Source organism: Hippocampus guttulatus, chromosome 14 (genome assembly GCF_054856545.1).
Source record: "Hippocampus guttulatus isolate MCC_2025c chromosome 14, RoL_Hgut_1.0, whole genome shotgun sequence".
Classification (NCBI taxonomy): domain Eukaryota; kingdom Metazoa; phylum Chordata; class Actinopteri; order Syngnathiformes; family Syngnathidae; genus Hippocampus; species Hippocampus guttulatus.
The window spans coordinates 8,647,175-8,663,818 of NC_141274.1; the positions used below are offsets into that span (position 1 = coordinate 8,647,175).

The 16,644-nt window shown below is 47.8% G+C and overlaps 1 protein-coding gene across 6 annotated transcripts in view; it reads left to right on the top strand.

The window, feature by feature from the left end:
- astn1 (astrotactin 1) overlaps nt 1–16,644 on the top strand; it is a 99,489-nt gene that overhangs the window by 46,398 nt on the left and 36,447 nt on the right. For all 6 annotated transcript variants that reach the window (XM_086128897.1, XM_086128898.1, XM_086128900.1 and 3 more), the window contains exons 15-17: nt 849–976; nt 9,994–10,098; nt 11,187–11,375. In XM_086128897.1, the coding sequence (XP_085985023.1) occupies nt 849–976; nt 9,994–10,098; nt 11,187–11,375 (422 nt within the window). The remainder of the gene's footprint in view (nt 1–848; nt 977–9,993; nt 10,099–11,186; nt 11,376–16,644) is intronic.

Sequence of the window (16,644 nt, forward strand, 5' to 3'; positions counted from 1 at the left end):
GAGTTGAAGCGGTGTGTTGGCACAACGACTTCTCACACTTCTAATTCAATATTTGCCAGAGGTAACTCATTGTTTTGTACGCTCGTCCGGAAGAGTGACAGGTTCTCTTCCGTCAAGTATGGACATAAGCTGCAGTCAGACATAGAATGATGGACGACATGAAATAAATTAGATTAGCGAAGAGTAACTCCTGGCAACAAACAAAAAGCAGGATATCATCGTTGAAAGAAATGGTGAGTCATTGCATTCAAAGCGTAATGACAAATGATGCGGCTCAATACAATACTCTGCACGCTTGCTACTCAATATTGATTTCCTGATTCCTTGCCCAAAAAAACGGTTTGAAAAATGCACACTTTCATTTAATGGACTGTGCTGTTGTCACCTGATCATTCAGGATTAAAATTAATGGAACGGTATGGTTTTTCGTTTGAAGGTTTATTTATTTCTTTTTGCCAACACAGATCTGAGGCACCAGGGTATGTGCTTGTGCGTGTGTATGTTTGGGGCCACTCGGAGAATCCTTCCGCTTTAAAGTAAAGCAAGGCTTGTTTATTTTCTCGTCTGTGATTGGCAGCTGATGCAACGTTTTAGATGCCGTGCAAGTCGCCACGGGTCATTTTTCCCGAGTTGAGTGGGCGTGTGGCAAGCATGTACTTGGATCATGAGTCTCGGTCCTGCATCACAATGGCGACAAATTTGGGCCCACTCATTTCCCGCATATTTTTCAGCGCTGATTGGTAATTTAATGTAATGACTCATCATTATTTTTCAATCCGTCATCCTTTCGCACTCACCGTGTGATCCCCCTATTCTCTCTTAAAAGTGTTTTTTTCCCCCTTTACCAGACAAAAAAACTTTGCCCGAGGTATTGAGCAGCAGCTTCCAGATGGCATGGTGGTGGCATCTGTGCCAACAGAAGTTCAGTGTCACGAGCAACTTTTAGACCCTGCGCCCGACCCAGAATACCTCACAGGTAAGAATTTTCTGACTGAGCGAGAAAGCATATGTGGTGTTTTTTCGAAGAAAGTCACTCGCCTTGATTTGTGTCGGGAGGATTGCGTGTGTCCTCTTGATTCGTGATCTTCATTCCATGCATAACCTGCACATGCACTCCCCTTGAAAAGTTTTGAAACTGTGAAACCATGTTTATCAATGGAGACAGGAACACAATGATGACTTTGCATGTGAATGGAACACATCTGTGATGTCATAGGCACGTGCACAAAGCATCACGTTGAATGTTACGGACATGGATGTTCTGTATGCTTCAGCCGCACTCGGCCTCATTAGCCAACGGTGGCCAAATGTCCATTATGTAGTCGGGCTCTTTCTAAAAACAAATTGTCCTCCGGGGCACTTGTGTTGCCTCTCGCCCAACGAAACGCCAAGGACACACACACGCGCGTTGGCGTGATCTCATCATCCAACAAGGCTATATATAAATAGATATATATATGTATGTATGTATGTGTGTGTGTGTGTGTGTGTGTACATACACACACACACGCACACACCTGTACTTGTGTTTGTGTGAATCACATCTTCCTTAGAGGCTGTCAGATTGTCCTCACAATTTGATGAAACATGTGGCAAAATGCTTCTTAATGACTCTCACAAATACAAAATGCGACCTTTTTGATTCTTCGGTGTGGCACTGTTTCGAGATTGAAAATCACGGGCGAGTGGGGGGGGGGGGGAAGAAGGCACTAGCCCCAAGCTCTTTTGGTGTTCCCTTCCTTAATAAGCGACGTGATGTTCCACCACCTTGTCAGAAATGATCCAAGTATCACCTAAATGTCGCACGAAAGATGACAAGCTCCATGAATGCACCCGATGGCGCCTCGGGCAAAGCGCTCATGTTCGTCAAGTTCAGAGTCGGGCCATTTTGAACACAACAGATTGGAAGACTGTCGTTTCATATGACAACTGTGATTAGGCGGAGATTTGTCCTCACTGCTGTAAAGAGGAAAGCGTTATAATAGTTGCCATGAAACTTGCCGGTATGCGTTGTGTGCAGAGTGCGTGAGTGGTGACAAGCTGTTCCTTTTGGACAAAAAGGATTACAATGATCCAAAATGTATATTTCATATCAAAGTCCGCATCATTGATAGGCTGAACGCTTTATTTAAACATTGCGCCTCAATCGGGATCATTTTCATCTCGATTTTTCAACCCAATCAAGGTTAGGGAAGGAAAACTGGTGAAGAAGCAAATTGATTAATGTGGGAGAGTAAATTCAACTGCGCTTCGGTTATGTTTGCGTCAAAGAAAAAAAATGCCCACCTCACTTTTATTTGTGAAGCAATTAACGACGGCTCTTTTTCCTTTTCCTTGTTCACGCATCTGGTGGAGTGTTTTGTTCCAAGATCAATTCAAACAAATACCTTTGTCTTTTCTACAAAGGCTTTTTTTTCTCCTTGTTGTCCAAAAGCATCGAAACATGACTTAGGCGATGATGCCGTGGCGCCGACGATAACGTGGTCAAGTTGGTCTTTCTCTCACCACAATTCATGATCTACAGTCACTCTGCTTGACTTGGGACCAGCTTCCATTTCTGCCCCCTGAGTTTGGATCAGAAAGTGGGACCTGGATTGAGTCACGTGAAGAGCGTGCCGCGCCCCAAAACCCCCCCGGGCGATGATTCAGCCACGGTTGCTTTGCTCTGGTCAGTGTATTTGTCACAATGTCAGCAGTCCTTGTTGCGGCTCTCCCTGCCCACCGCAGAGGTGAATTCATTCATCTTCCTATTCATCTCCAGGCTTTAAAGCCATTCATCGTGAGGCCAGGGACCGCCATCAATTATCCCAAAAGGGGGGCGGGGGGTGGGGGGTGAGGAAAGGGAAGCTTTTGAAAGGCAAATACATCTTGATTTAATTGGAAAGCAAGCATGTTCTGGGCCGCTAAGCAGATTTCCCCTAAGATGGTACTTGAGCAACAACGGATCGTTACAGAAAAGAAAAGCGCCCAAAAAGGAAACAATAGCGAAGAGAAGAATGGCAAAAAAAAATAATACAATTAAATTTTGAGCACCACGTCCACGTGGAGCAGAACAAAGGCCTTTTAAAGAGCACGCCGAAAATGAATATGGATCGACATTTTTCAGATCCCCGATAAACAGACCATCGCCTGGGGTGCTCTCGCGTCCAGCGAAAAGAAATGCCCAAAAACAGCTTCGGGGATCATCCCCTGCGTGCCCTTTTCTCATCGTCTGTGAGCAGCAATATCATTTCATTGCCACTGCTATCCGTCAAGCGTGCGGCACATATCCATCCTTCGGTGGAAAACGGAACAAAGAATGCCAAAGGTGAAATATTTGCCCCCCACAGTCCTCATAGCGCTCGAGCCGATCCGCTGTCATTTCTGATCAAAGCTGAGGATGATGCTTACAGCTCGGGAAAAACGGCTGACGCAAGTACGGTTGTGCAGAAAAGAAGTGAGTCCAAACAGGCAAGGAAGAACATTTTTTTATTCCAAGGCAAACCATGTCTTCAAGGTAATTCAAGTTTTTTTTTTTTTATTATGTCTTGAGTGCTAAGGAACAATGTGACATTGCGAATGAGCACACTGTAGTAGGCATAAAAAGCACTCTCAACTGTATTTCGAGATCCCCGCTGTATCCAAAGTGCTGTGCGTGGAGCAAAAAGAATTCAGACAACAACAAACCAATTAGTAACGGAGACAGTAGAAAGCACAAAAACAGTCAAAACTAAAAATCGAGTCTCATGTTGCGTCAGGAGCCATGGAATCAAAAGGAGTTTTTCCGATGGGCAGCTTGCCGAATGCTCAGCGGGAACAGCCACGGAAAAGGCGTCGTCCCCTCGGAGCCTCCGCTTCGTACCTCTCGTAGGGGGAGGCAGCGGGCAGGGAGCTCCGAGAGGGAAGCTCGGGCCGGGCCATTTCCACTTTGGAAAACAAATAGAACAGGATCTCCAAAAGAAGTAGCTAGTGAAGGGATGCCGGAGTCAGAGTCGCTTGAAAAGTAGATCTTTGGTCAGCCCTGCTGCAGACCTTGACGGCAAGCAGGAATTTTTTGGGTGGACAGTAAATGTCCGAAAACACGCCACTCGGGGAAATATTTTGAAGAGCCATTTGGTAGCGATGCAAATGCAACCAAGCGCATCATTTTGGGACCGACCTGATTATGGCAGTTGTTAAACTGGGTTCTTATACTTTGATTTTTGGGTTTTGTTGATTTCATGAGTGGGGCTAACGTTGGCGGTCAGGTAGACTTGCACCATACTGACGACTCCGAATTTTTTTGCGACCTCATTGAGTCACATTCGAGGCAAGCTATTTCACGCGGCTCTCGGGAGAGCGATTACTGTACATGCGGCAATCAGAATGCAGCATTTGATCTTTTCACATCATACTGTGCGATTATTGGTGCGATATTGTGATCTTATTGGTTCCTTTCAATGTACAAAATTGGGTTGCGTGGAAGGTGAGTTCCCGACCTCTCCTTTTCTATTTTTTATGTGGAATGTGGCGTATGCTTTGAAGTGCCACTGCTTCCAAAGTCAGCTTCTGTTGCTTCGGAAGGTGTGCTTCTCGCTGCAGATTGCACTTGGGAGTCATAAATAACGTCGCAATCAGTGTCTGACCGCCGAGCCCCCTGATTAGAATCGACTCGATTCCAGTCTACTCAGCAGGTCAATCTCCATACTTATTGTTCTTTTGCAAATTACAATGTGCAGGGTTGTCTTGGCCAAGGCCACGACGAGCAGCGCCGTGTTCGATTCCTCTGATCTTGCCGCATTTTAACGCGGCTTCCCTCGGGTTTTGCACGTTGCTTCTCTGCGCCCTCCCAGTGGAATGAGCCTTCACACGTGTCAGCACATAGATGGCACATCATCTCGATTTCAGGCCTCCATTTAATTGGTCACAGTATGGGAAGGTCATTGTCGCGAAGGTCCCCGGAGACTCCTCCAAATGTTCCCGACGACAAGATTCCCCGAAAATAGCTCCCTGTTCAATTCTACAACCCATGGACGAGTGGTTAGCGGCCGGGCCGCACGGTCTTCTTCTGTCGGATCACCTCGGCTTGGCGCGTGCCTTGGTGTGCGAAACGCAATTTTCATGAAGTTGGGCCGTTTTGTTACAGCCGCAGGACGTTCTGACCTCCAGGGGAAGGTACTGGTCAGGATGTGTGGGTTTCCTGTATTGTGTGACTTTGAGCCGCCGTCTTCGTTACGGTGAATGTTCGGGTCCAGAAGTGGAATGTTTGACTTTGTCACAATGCAAATATTTCTACTCTTGATTGAAGATAGCTATATATACAGCGAGAGCGTGAAGGGATGCTCATTGATTCCGTCAGATGAATTTTGGATCGTATCGTTTTACGCCATTCCTTTTCGCAACGCTCCATCATCCTTTGGGGAAGCTTTGTGGGCCATTCTGGCTCCGTGTCCTCGCTCAACAGTCCAGGGTGTCTCTTGTCGCATTTTGCGCTTGCTAACGTTGCGCACGAATTCAATGCGACACCTGTCTGGACCGCGATCGCTCACGAAAGGTCTACATCCAACATTTCATTGGCCGTTTGCCTGCAGGCCTCATTTTTGTGTCAAGGAGTTGCTCCCGTGCGCCGATGCGCTTTCATCCATCATTCGAATATCACAAGAAGCGCGATGAAAATGCCAGAATGAGCTGCACACCCACCGCGAATGCAGAACATTTCCGAATGCATTCCTCTCACGCGAACTGAGTGGATTTCCCAGCATTTTACTTGTCAAATGTCAGGTAATTAGCCGACAAAACCAGACAGGATTATGATTACGGTTCCTTGCCGCAGCATGGTGCCAAAGGGTGAGGCTCGGAGGGAAGGGAGAGCTTCCGCTGACAGAGACATTCATGCTTCTTGCTTTCCAGCTGGCGCTGTTAGCGGCCGCTTTGATTTGTGAGCCTAATGAAAGTCAAGGTATGAGTGCAAATGCTCAGTGGAACGGCGCTCGCTTGGGTTTGAGCCAGTGTATGACCTCTTTATTTGACATAAGAGCAAGTCTATTCATCAAAGATAGAAGTTGCATATTGTTGTTGGGGTTTTTTTTGGGGGGGGGGGGGGGGGTACGTGAGGTACATCAAGTGCCTACTCACATTTTATGGTCATATTTTGTTTGTGGTTGTGCAGCTTTTCCATTCTACCTTGAAAGGCTCCTTTTACACAGAGAACGGGATTCCACGAAAGCAAGTAGGCGAATGGCTTACCCACACACTGCGCTGACACCCGGGGACGTGAAACTGCACGTTTATTCTCCGAGCTTGGGTAACAAAGATGGAACTGTGCCACAAAAGCGCTTGTCAGACGATACACATGTACAGATTCGTTTAGAACGGAAAGGGAGATGCTGTCTTGGGATATTACCGTCAGTTGATTGTAATAGGGCAGTGGTGTCCAAGCTACGGCCATTTTGGAGCATTTGCGGCCCGCCATCTATTTTCAGCGGCCCGCGACGTGACCCCCCCCCCCCCCGCCCCCCAAAAAACACAATAAGAATCAGGCGGCACGCTGGTCGAGCGGTTAGCCCCTCGGCCTCACGGTGTAGAGGCTCAGGGGCTTTTTTCCTCAGGCATTCCAAAGACACGCATGGCAAGGTCATGGGACACTGGAAATTGTCCCCCGGTGCAAGTGTGAGCATCAACATGTGCCTTGCAATTGCCTGACAACCAGATGAATTTTCTTGCCTTACCTTAGTTGCTTACCCGAAAGTTTTTGAGAGTATTAGATGATGGTGTGCAGCGGTCATCTCGTGCACTGGGACAGGTTTGAGTTAATGAGAGGAAAAAGTTTTGAAAGCAGGAGAAACGGGACTTTGGAGGCAGCTAGAGTGGCAGTGATTCATAGTTCAACCCAAAGTCCCTCTGTCCCCAAGTCCCTCATAATTAAAGTCGAAGCATATGGCCTCATGACCACCCGGGCTCACAGGTGTATGCTGAACCTTTTTTTTGGGGGGGGGGGGGGGGCATCTTGTTTCAAATTGCTGACAAAAACGGTCCCCCCTCGCCTTTCTTCGGAGCAGCAGAAATGGGAACATGTGTCACCTTGAGTGGTTACAAGCCGCATCTGCCAGCCTAATTATCAAGTTTGCAAGGCCGATTGTTTACGCGGGTATCCGCATCCAGCTAATGAGATTTCTGTGGATATTTTTACTGGGGGAAAAAGTTAATGAACACACCTGCCATACTCAATCAGATGCATCTGAAAATCGCTTACACTAGGAGGATAGCAAGAACCCCCCCCCTCATTGGAAACATTTCTTGTGGAATCTACAGATAAGGCTTTGGACGTATGGCCAGCCTATATCGAGCTGCGAAGATGGATTGTCACTGTAAATGCTACTGTACCTTTTGAAGGCGGTCGGCTTCGACTTGATTCTCGCCTCCCTTCCGATGTCTATTTAGCCATGCTGCAGCCCTGCGCTCAAACTTCAGAATGCACCATGCTCTGCATGTTTATTAGCAACGCGTAGAATGGAGCTACTCATGGAGCTACTAATCAATGCGAGCCAAACATACTGGTGATTTGTTCCATTTTCCGAGTGGGATCCGTGACAAATGAAGTCTGAGCCGGCAAGCGTCGGATGGACATGCACCGCAACCAATCGGTCCGTTCTCACAGGAATTGTGCCCATTTGGACATGCTAGCCAACGTACACAGACCTGTCAAAGCCATTTCATTGTTGAACTCGACGGCGTGTTCTTCATCATGTTCTTCGTGAGAAGTCACCCCGATTCATATTCTCCCGTACGCTCTCCTCCATGCTAAATCATTCATAAGCAAACTTCTTCTGGAATGAAATGGAGCACAGGCGAGACTCGCTAATGAGCTTGCGCGAGCCTTGAGATGACTTTCCTACCTGACTCATTCTGATGAATTCAACAGTGAGAAGCGACGGAAAGAACAAATGCTTCTTCCCAGGCTTCCCGGTTAACGTTAGAAGATCGCCGTCGGGTCTCTGGATATCCCTTTATTTATTTTTCAGCGCTAATCCGTTCTGTGCCGACCATCCACAAGCACAGCGCTAATCTGACGCCACAGTCGTCGTTTTGACATGTTGGAGAGAATCTGGTTATTTTGCTAGTCCCGTTAGATTTGGGGCAGTTTCGCTGAATGATGTTTTCGCATCAAACGCCTTAAAGAGTCGAGTTTGGCTTACCCTCACGATCGTTTATGCCCTGACTGGCCCTGATTTCCGATCGATCAGTTGATCGGATGGCCACACTCTTCGTTGAAAGCAGGCGTCCTCACACTTAGCTCTGGCATCCCTGGCGTTCCCTACTTTGAGGAACGTCAAGGAACAAAGTGGAGTTCTCGCAGCATTTGCAGGCCTGGCGGCATTTTTCTTTTTTCGTTTGATGCATCATGGTCATAATCCCTCAATTGAAATTCCAACTTTGATTCGGCTGTATGTTATGTTTTTCACACTATGTGCAAATCAAAGGCACGCGGGTAAGAAAGGAGAGTTTCGGCGCGAGCCGCAGGGCGGCGACGCTGACTTGCTCAAGGACAGCGCATCAAGTCACAGCTGTCCAACAACATAGTTGCCTTTTTGTGTTCCTTTTTGAGCATTTTTGTCCGCACTGCAGCAGAACTCGAATCCAATTATTACAAATTTGATTGTAAAAATATCCAGGGGTGGGGGGTTGTTTTGCACTTAGGGTGAAATTTCAAAGCCAAAACCGTGTTTAGTTTTGTTTTGCATTCCACGACTTATTCCACTCTATTTTTGGTCGAGCTGTACGGCACCCGGATGTGACGGCTCTTTTTCGGGAGCCGAGCAAAAAGGGCAAAAGAGCGGCGATGCCCATCAAGGCTGTCGAACCCCCTCCAAGTGGCCCTCGCACTGTCTCCATGAAGAGAGATGACGATGAACTTGGGATGTTTGCACGAATCGTCGTGTCGGACGATGAGAGCAGAGCACCCCAAGGCCTGTCAGCTAGAAGAGCCATGAGCTGCAGTACGAGCGGGTTTGGGCCCGTTCACTTGAACTCAGCGATCGGGGGGCCCGTGCGGGCAAACGGAAGATGGTGCGGCGGCGTACGCTCTCTGGTCTGCGGACTCTACGCATCCTTCCAGGGAGCGGCTTCCCAATCCGAATGGAGGACATAGAAGACATTGGCCAAATATATCACCCACGGGCTTCTTCATCATTTTCTGAGGTCACGTTGAACTGGGGCTGAGCGATATGACTGGAAAAGGTCGACTCAACTCAGCTGTATTTCTCAAGCCCTTGAAAACCACCGGCGCTGTATGCACAGAGCAAAAAGAATTCATACGACCACACTAAATGAATATCAAAGAGGGTAGAAAAAAACAAAAACAGCCCGAAGAAAAATCAAATTTCATGCCGAGTCACAAGCCAAAGACTGAAAAAGGAGATTCAAGACAAAGATAGGCAGCGAGGGGGCCACGGAAAAGGCTCCCCATCCCCTCGGAGCCCACTCTTCGTACCTCTCACGGTGTCCGGATCGCCGACCCCAGGCAGCGAGCGCGGAACTCTAAAATGTCGAGGGAGCCAGTGAAGAGATGCCAGAGTAAGAGCCGTGCGCTCCCTCTTCGGAAACGCCCCTTGCTTATTTCGGCAAGTCTGACTTCCGCTTTCATCTGCTGCCGAGCAACCTACATTCTGTCTCCCGTGTCACATTTTCTGCTCCCCATCTAAATATTGACGTTCCCTGTGCATTTCATTTAAGGTTGAGCTGCAGTGTGTGTGCCTTATTATTTTTTTTTTTGTTTCAAAACACTGAATTTTACATGCTTCTCTCTTCTGCCAGCTAGGAGAGAGAAAAATATGTATCCGTGTCCGTGGATGCATAGTTCTCTCCAATTCTTCAGGTGAAATAAACACGAGCGCGGTACGACTACCACTGAGCCGGGCAACATCCAAGTGTGGAGGTTTCACGCGGACGTTTTAGTGCCAAGGTTTTCCAGTAGTAAGAGTCAAAGGACGGCGTCCGTAGCCCAAACGTCCACGTGTGTCTTGTGTGTCATTGCAGGCATGGTGAACTACAGCGAAGTGTCGGGCTACCCGCTTGTGCAACGGTGGAGTCTTCGCTCGGTGCTCTACCACGTCAAACTCAACCAGTGGGTTTTATCTCAAGGTAAAGCACTCGCAGTTTGACTCGTTGTACCCCCCCCCCCCCCCCCAAGCGTCCCCTAGCTCAATTATTGGCACCAATCATTTCTTTCTTCATCCGCATTCTGATGGAGCATCCGGTATTTCTATTTGGTAAAGAGTTCCATTTCGGGAAGAAAAAAACAATAGGTTTGGCGTGGTCTGCCTTGCGGCGCGGGGTTCGATTCCGTTTCCGGCAAATGTTTCCTGTATGTGCTGCCCATCTTCAAAACCCTCCTCAAAACTCACTTGTATTCTTTGGCATTCGACTCAGCATGACTTAGATTTGTTCTTGGTTTTACTGTTTGGTGCTTTCTGTTTCCCGTCGACGGGTTCGTCGATGACACAGAACGTCGCCAGGAAGACGTTTTATTCCATGTAAATCGACGTGGCTTTTTTCTCAAGCGAATTGGCGTCACCGCGTACGTTGTCATGTTTGGGCGCAATGGAACGTTGCTCGAATTTAGTCTGTTGAACATGCATGAAATGTGCCAGACGAATCTTTTCATGCATTTAAAGCGATGACGTCGCTGCTTGTGCGTTGCGCCATCCCATATTTCGGAGTCGCTCTTCTCTGCTCTTGTCTGTCTCTGCCATTTGCCTCTTTCGCTTATCGAATTTCAAAAGCCACCAGAGGGGTAACCGCGACAGGGCTTTTGACATTCGAAAGTCGAGGACCCCATTGCGCCGGCTCATAAAAGTCTCCGTCTCTCACTTGAGCGGATGCCTAATTCAATTTTTGAGGGGAAATCAGAGCAGGCGGTGCGTGTGAGCCGAGTTATTAACACGACGTCTCGAGGAAATGATCATGATTAACCGCTATTCCACTTTGGCTTTCCTTTCGGCGGTCGGGTTCGGTAAGGCTGAGCGCATGGCAACGTTGCTCTCCCGAACAATGTGTCGCATTCGCCATTGATTTTTTTCCTCACTAGCGTTGTCAGGCTTTGGGAATTTTCTTCAAGGAGTGTTGGAATACTTTGGGAATGGTCACAATATTTTCATTGTACCGTGTACAGTAGATTTTTTTTTTGAATGATGAATTGAATGAAATGATCTTTCTTCTTTCCTTCCTAGCCTTCAGCTCAGCCATCCATTCGCTGGACGGGGCGACGCAGCGAGGCGACTTTGTGTCCATCCTCAAGGAATTTGGGAACCATTATGTCCAGGAGGCCATGTACGGCTTCCAAGAGTCCTGCACCATTTGGTACCCCAACAAACAGGTTCAGAGACAACTGTGGCTCGAGTACCAGGACATCAGCAAAGGTAGGCTCGGACACACGATATGCGCTCTGTGCGATTGGGAATGCGTCATTCGAGCCGCCGTGGATTCTGACCGCCGGGTCGTGTTACGGCGCCATTGAAAGTGAGTGTCGGCACGCGTCGGAGTAATGTCGGATGCTGCCATTTTTGTTGTGGATGGGTTTCATGCGAGCGGAGGATTCAATGAAATGTGCGCTACCCCGTCGCACCGGGCCAGACCATTGACCGCTTTCGTGTGCTTTTGCTTCCGAACACGGAGCGAAACGAGGGCTGCGGCCGCAGTGCGTTCCGAGCGCTGCTTCTTTCCTGCCGGGATTTGTGTTTGCTCCTGCTTTGATGCGCGCCCGATGGAGGAGGTCGGGTTGTGGAGGATTTTCAAGGGCGTTCTCCGAGGGCAAAGATGGTTTCAAAGCCATCCGAGGTCCGCAGAGTTGTGGAGGTCATGGAGTTTCGGCTGGACGTGCTGGGTTTTTTTCCGAGTTAGTTCCGAGTGTCATTGAATCAGGAGTCTTGCCCGGAAAGAGTCATTTTGTGACTTGACGCTTTACTCGAGGTGACTTGACCCATCGCTAGACTTGAAAAGTAACCCAAGTTACATGAGCGCTTTGCTTTGGCGGTTCCTTTCGGCAACCGCCGAGGCCTCCGTAACCTAAAAATGACAACTGGTTTGGCCAATACTTTCATGGAAAGGAACTTTTAATCGCGAGAGCAAATCAAATAAAGACGGTCTTTTTGACATGAACACAAATGGTTGTTTTGAGATTTAAAAAGGAGTCTTTGCAAATCACGCGGCACATTCAGTCAAGCCCGAAATTATTCATGCTCCGGGGGGATGAATATTTTCGTGCTTGAATGTAGCTGGTCTATTTGCATCAGGGCATAGGCCTGGTGGTTTTTCTTTTTTCTTTTATTTTTATTATTTTTTTAAGGGCTTAGAAATATTTAGCCAAATTCCATCTCTCCATCCATCTATTCTCGGTACGGCTCATCATCATTTCCGTTTCCCCTTTTGAGATGCTTTGCTGGGCTTCTTCTGCCTGTCAGTTGTGTGAAGGTGAAGATGAGAAGTATGCCGCCGGTTCGATTAGGTTGACTTTGTATTTTTGTTTGTTTTCTTTTCTTTTCCTCAACATACTGTCCTGTGTCTTTTGTGAACATTGATTTGCGTTCGCGTTGAAGTGTAAGAGGAACATGAGGGTGCTTTCAGTCAAAAGCGGTCCATCCGTTTTGAGGAAGAGACGTGGATTTCAATGGGGCGGGGCTGAAAGTCGTACTTCGGAGTTGAACTTCCTCATCCCCTTCTGGCATGGTACAAACGTCCCGGCCTTTCGGTAGGCGTAATGAGCTCGCCGGAGGGTTTGATGATCCGCGTCCTCGCCCTTTGCTCCAAACATGAGGACCGCGTGACTGCCGCTTCCTTTCACCTCTCCTTCTCTTTTTTTTCTTTTTAGCTTGTATTTTATTGACAAGCATTTAATAATCTGAGAAATATGCAATACTCTACATAAGAAGAGTACTGTACATCCATATAAGTTTTTATTTTATTTTTTTACCAAGTCAGATAAAACAGTCGATGACGCGAAAGTCTTCTTTCTGTGAACACAGAGCTCTTTGTGATATTCGTCTTCTTTCTCGTCACTGAAGACTTCAGGCTTCTCATTCGCATTTCAAAAACTTGCATGAGCCGCTCGTGAACATAAAAGCTCCTGTGAATTCCCATGGCTACAAAATGGCAGTGTGACCTCAATGAGCCAAAATCTCAACAGAGAACATCACTTCAATTCAAAGCCTGTACAAAGGGACCGAGTCACAATGAAGCTTGACATAGTAAGGCATGTTTTCTTTTCTTTTTCTTTGCTTTTTTTTTTTGTTTTATGGTTTCTCTTACGCCCCGCGGTAGTTGTTAGTGCTTTTATGACAACATAGCACTTATTTAGCCACTCAGGCGTGTACCGTGGCAAAGAGAGAGGCTGACCGTGAGAGTTTTGGGACTAAACGGATCGAAAAGGTTTTGCAACTAATTGTGCCGGTGTACGGCGGTTGGCGCTGCTTTCCCCGCCGTCCGTGCTTGAGTGCAGCAAGCCGTCTTTCTGTGCCGAGCTGTCTTCGCTCCCCAAACTTCAAGAATCATAAGGTTGATTTCGCATCTGCTTCATTCGTGCTGGATTTCAATTCTGCTAAATAGGGCGACCAAAATATTCGAATCAGCTCTGTGACGCAGCGCAGTTATACAACACTGCAAACTGTGGGATAGCTTGCAACAAAATTAACATCTTGTTCAGTTAGTACGAGGAGCCTGACCTTTTTTTGGGAGGGTGGAGGCGGGGGGGGTTAGTCACTGCTTACCTCGACGTTCACCCAAGAGCGCCTGCAGTGTTCACAACAATAATCATCATCATCATCATAATAATGCGCTGTTAGCATCTGCTAGGCAACTTAGCGTAGCATCGATTATACTTGAAGTAGATAACAGTCAGGGACGTGACTTTCTTCATCGTTGTAGATGGTGACGAGGCTGGCCGCCAGTTGGGAATGGCGTGCTACCTTGTATACTCTGAAGGCTACTGATGCGTTTTCAATTCAAACTCATTTGATCTGAATCAAGCTAACAGACACACACACACCCGTGGTAGCGGCTGTGACGAACCGGAGTCAACTAGCAGAGGTACACGGGCCAAAAACTAAAGGAGCCATCGCTGTTCCTCTTTTCATGAGTGTACCAGGTGTCATCTCTGTGATTGACAGGTGATCTTTCCAGGGTCTCACCCTTCATCACCCTGGGATAGGCTCCAGAGTCCCGTTGACCTCAAACAGAGTAAGCGGTATCCAAAATGGATCAGTGGATGGAAGTTGTCTCCATCTGCGCTCACGCATCGTTCTTTCTTTCGATCGCCAAACAAATGCTACGACCTCGTTTTCCAACTTCCGCTGCACCGAGTCACTTGTCAGCTATTTACCAACGTGCAAGACAAGTGCTGCGTGTGGGTAGGGAGGTGCGATTCTGCTGCCGGCGGCCATGAAAAAGAAAAAAAAAAAGAAGGCACCTTTTTTTTCCCCCCTCTTTGGGCATGTGAATTGAACAAAAAGAAGTCTCGCTTCGGGGGGTGAGCGAGCAACGGAGGAGGAGCAAAAAAAAACACGCATCGCCAACCAACGCAAATCCCGCATTGCTAAGATTAGCAGCACCTGTCCTGCTTGTTTACTGGAGGAGAATTATTCTTCACACCTTTTTAACAATTTCTCTTTGACACTCCAATTTTGCCATCGCATGATGAAAATGTGTTGGAGAGAGGTGTTCATTGGAAAGGCGTCTGTGTTTAAACGTGTAGGGAGCTTGTCTCTCATTTGTGTGGCTTCATTCCGGGACATCGTGCGCGATCCTATTTCACGGGTGCAAATATGGGATAGCATTTGGGAAGCGCGTGGGTCTCGCAGCGCAGGGGGCGGCCCGGTTGGATTCCGGCTGCGGCCTTCCGGTGTGGAGGTCGCGCGTTCTCCCCGTTGTTCTCCCCGTGACTGTGTGGCTTTTTCTCCGGGCGGGGACTCTGTTTTCCTCCCACATTCCAAAAAAAATGCAGTGGAACATTAAGATATGTGAGCAGATGTCGAGGGATTCAATGAGACGCTGAAGAGAACGTGGACACGGAAGCGCATGTGAAGTAGCAGCGGCGGGGAAGATCTGGGTTGGGTGCGTTTGGGCCGCAGGGAGGGTTGTCCTTTGCCTCCAGAAGACAGGCTGATCAATGTCTTCTCTTTTCTCACTTCCCAGAGAATTGCAACAATTCTACCTCGAAAGAAGCGGAAGCTTTTGTTTTTTGCAAGCGTTCATTCACGCATCGTATCAAACTTGAGTACATCGTTGCTCTTCTTTCATCAAGTAGAAATCTTTCATCATTTGATTTGCAGATGGAGCGGTTTGGAATTACGGGGAAATAAAACCACAATATGTTAGTCTCGCCCCAAACCCTCGCCCGTAAGCGCCGGCATTGACTCAGCAAGTTCATCCATCCGTCTTTGTGGTAAATCCCTCAATTGTCTTCACAGTTTGTCTGCGATGCTAAAAGGTGTCTTACAAAGCTGCGAGGGTGTGTGCGTTTTGATGTTGAGGCATTTTCCTTCTTTCGGCAATGTCCGCATCTCGCATATGTCGTTCTCTCTTTCCACCATGAAAGAGTAAACAGAGTCCGATTGCTTTGGCAGCGTTCGTCCGTGCAGACGAGCCGGCCGGCCGGCCTCTGCGAGCAGAGAGACGAGGCCTCTGAATCGGACCCGTGCCTCGAGCCGGAAGCTCTGCTTTTTTGTTCTGCAAAAGCGGCGGACTATCACAGCGCTGAGTTTGAATTGCATTTTTACGGGCAACTTCATCTCAGGCTCGAGGCACCTGTTTTTTTGGGGGGGGGGGGGCAGATTACGCCAGCGAGAACCCTCGCACGCCGTCAAGTTTGGCGTGGAACATTCTGCACTCCCGGAAAGAAAAAACGGAGCAGATGTGTGTGGGCGCGCATTTCATTTGACTCGAATTTAATTGCTTGTTGCCTGAAGAAGCTTTCATGAATGCTGGCCGGTGAATCAGCCAAATCCACAGAAAATGTCCAACGCCTAAAAACGGTGTTGAGCTGCAGTGTCAGCATGCAACCCGAGCAGCCAAAGTGGAAAACTAATCAATGTTCAAAGTGAAATTGCTCTCTCTTTTCATTCCCCGCTGCGTTTATCATTTGGCATCTGTGACTCATGTGGGGTATTTTTTTGTTTGTTTGTTTTCCTTTCAACGATTGTATTCAAACAAGAGCTACACTGTAGACCAGGGAGGGGTGCTTCGTTGGAGGGCCGCCTACAGAAAAGTGGAAGGATGAAAGGGCCACTTTCAAATCTTTTTGAAACAGGTGACCATTTTTAGAAACGGTGACTTGAGGATCATTCATGTGAGGTCTTCCTCAATCAGCCATCGAGCACAAAGTGGAAGAAACTACTTTTAAAATGGAAACATCTTTATTCGCGACAGTGTTTTGAAGATAGCGAGAAAAGTTCCATGGCATATAAACCAATTTCTTAGTAGTGCTGGCGCCTATTTTTCAGCTAGCCTCCCTTTTCGCTCTGCCCACCTTCACCTTTTTTAGCTAATCTTGCGACCCATGTCGGTTGTCATAATTAGTTGGGCTTTTTTGGTCATGTCGCAGGCCGCCCAAAAAATGGATCGCGGACCGCAAATGGCCCCCAGGCCCCAGTTTGGATATAGCAACCTACCAATAGACACGCTCGCTCGGTTTATCAG